The sequence below is a fragment of the Seriola lalandi genome, unplaced genomic scaffold (genome assembly GCF_002814215.2).
Source record: "Seriola lalandi dorsalis isolate HSWRI2012SDOR001 ecotype SW California unplaced genomic scaffold, Sedor1 jcf7180002052206, whole genome shotgun sequence".
NCBI lineage: Eukaryota > Metazoa > Chordata > Actinopteri > Carangiformes > Carangidae > Seriola > Seriola lalandi.
Window position 1 is genome coordinate 2,293 of NW_019522759.1, and position 465 is coordinate 2,757.

Sequence of the window (465 nt, forward strand, 5' to 3'; positions counted from 1 at the left end):
TTTCACACTCACGTGAAACCCGCTGCAGCCTGTTGTAAAACACAAACACTCCGCGAACACACGGTTCGGTATCGGACTCTACCGGTGCGGCTCGGTGTGAGCAGCGGACGGTCGGTACCTGTGGAGCCGGTGACAGGCGCTGAAGCTCTGGACGCGGGTGATGTATCCGATCCGCTCCGCAGCTGATCCGGATCCGGCCATGGTCGCTGCCCGAGAAGAGGAGGAGGAGGACGGGGAGTAACGAGCCGAGAGCCCGGATAGACTGGAGGGGAAGAAGAGCTGCCGTTTAAAGGTCCGGACCCCGTGACTCGCGCTGCGCCGCCATTGGCTCAAATCAGGGCGGGAATACAACTCACATGTCACAGATGGTTATCAGAACCGCTCAGGCTGAGTGGGCTTAAGTAACAGAATATCACAGAGCAGGACCAGAGACTTCAGAGAACATATTGTTGACACATTTCTCTC

The 465-nt window shown here is 57.4% G+C and overlaps 1 protein-coding gene across 1 annotated transcript in view; it reads right to left on the reverse strand.

The window, feature by feature from the left end:
- The window catches only part of pts (6-pyruvoyltetrahydropterin synthase), a 2,539-nt gene extending 2,286 nt beyond the window's left edge, over window positions 1-253 (reverse strand). Inside the window, exon 1 of the mRNA XM_023400184.2 lies at window positions 119-253. Coding sequence (XP_023255952.1) covers window positions 119-201 — 83 coding nt within the window. The 5' untranslated portion in view covers window positions 202-253. The remainder of the gene's footprint in view (window positions 1-118) is intronic.
- Window positions 254-465: the final 212 nt, after the last annotated feature.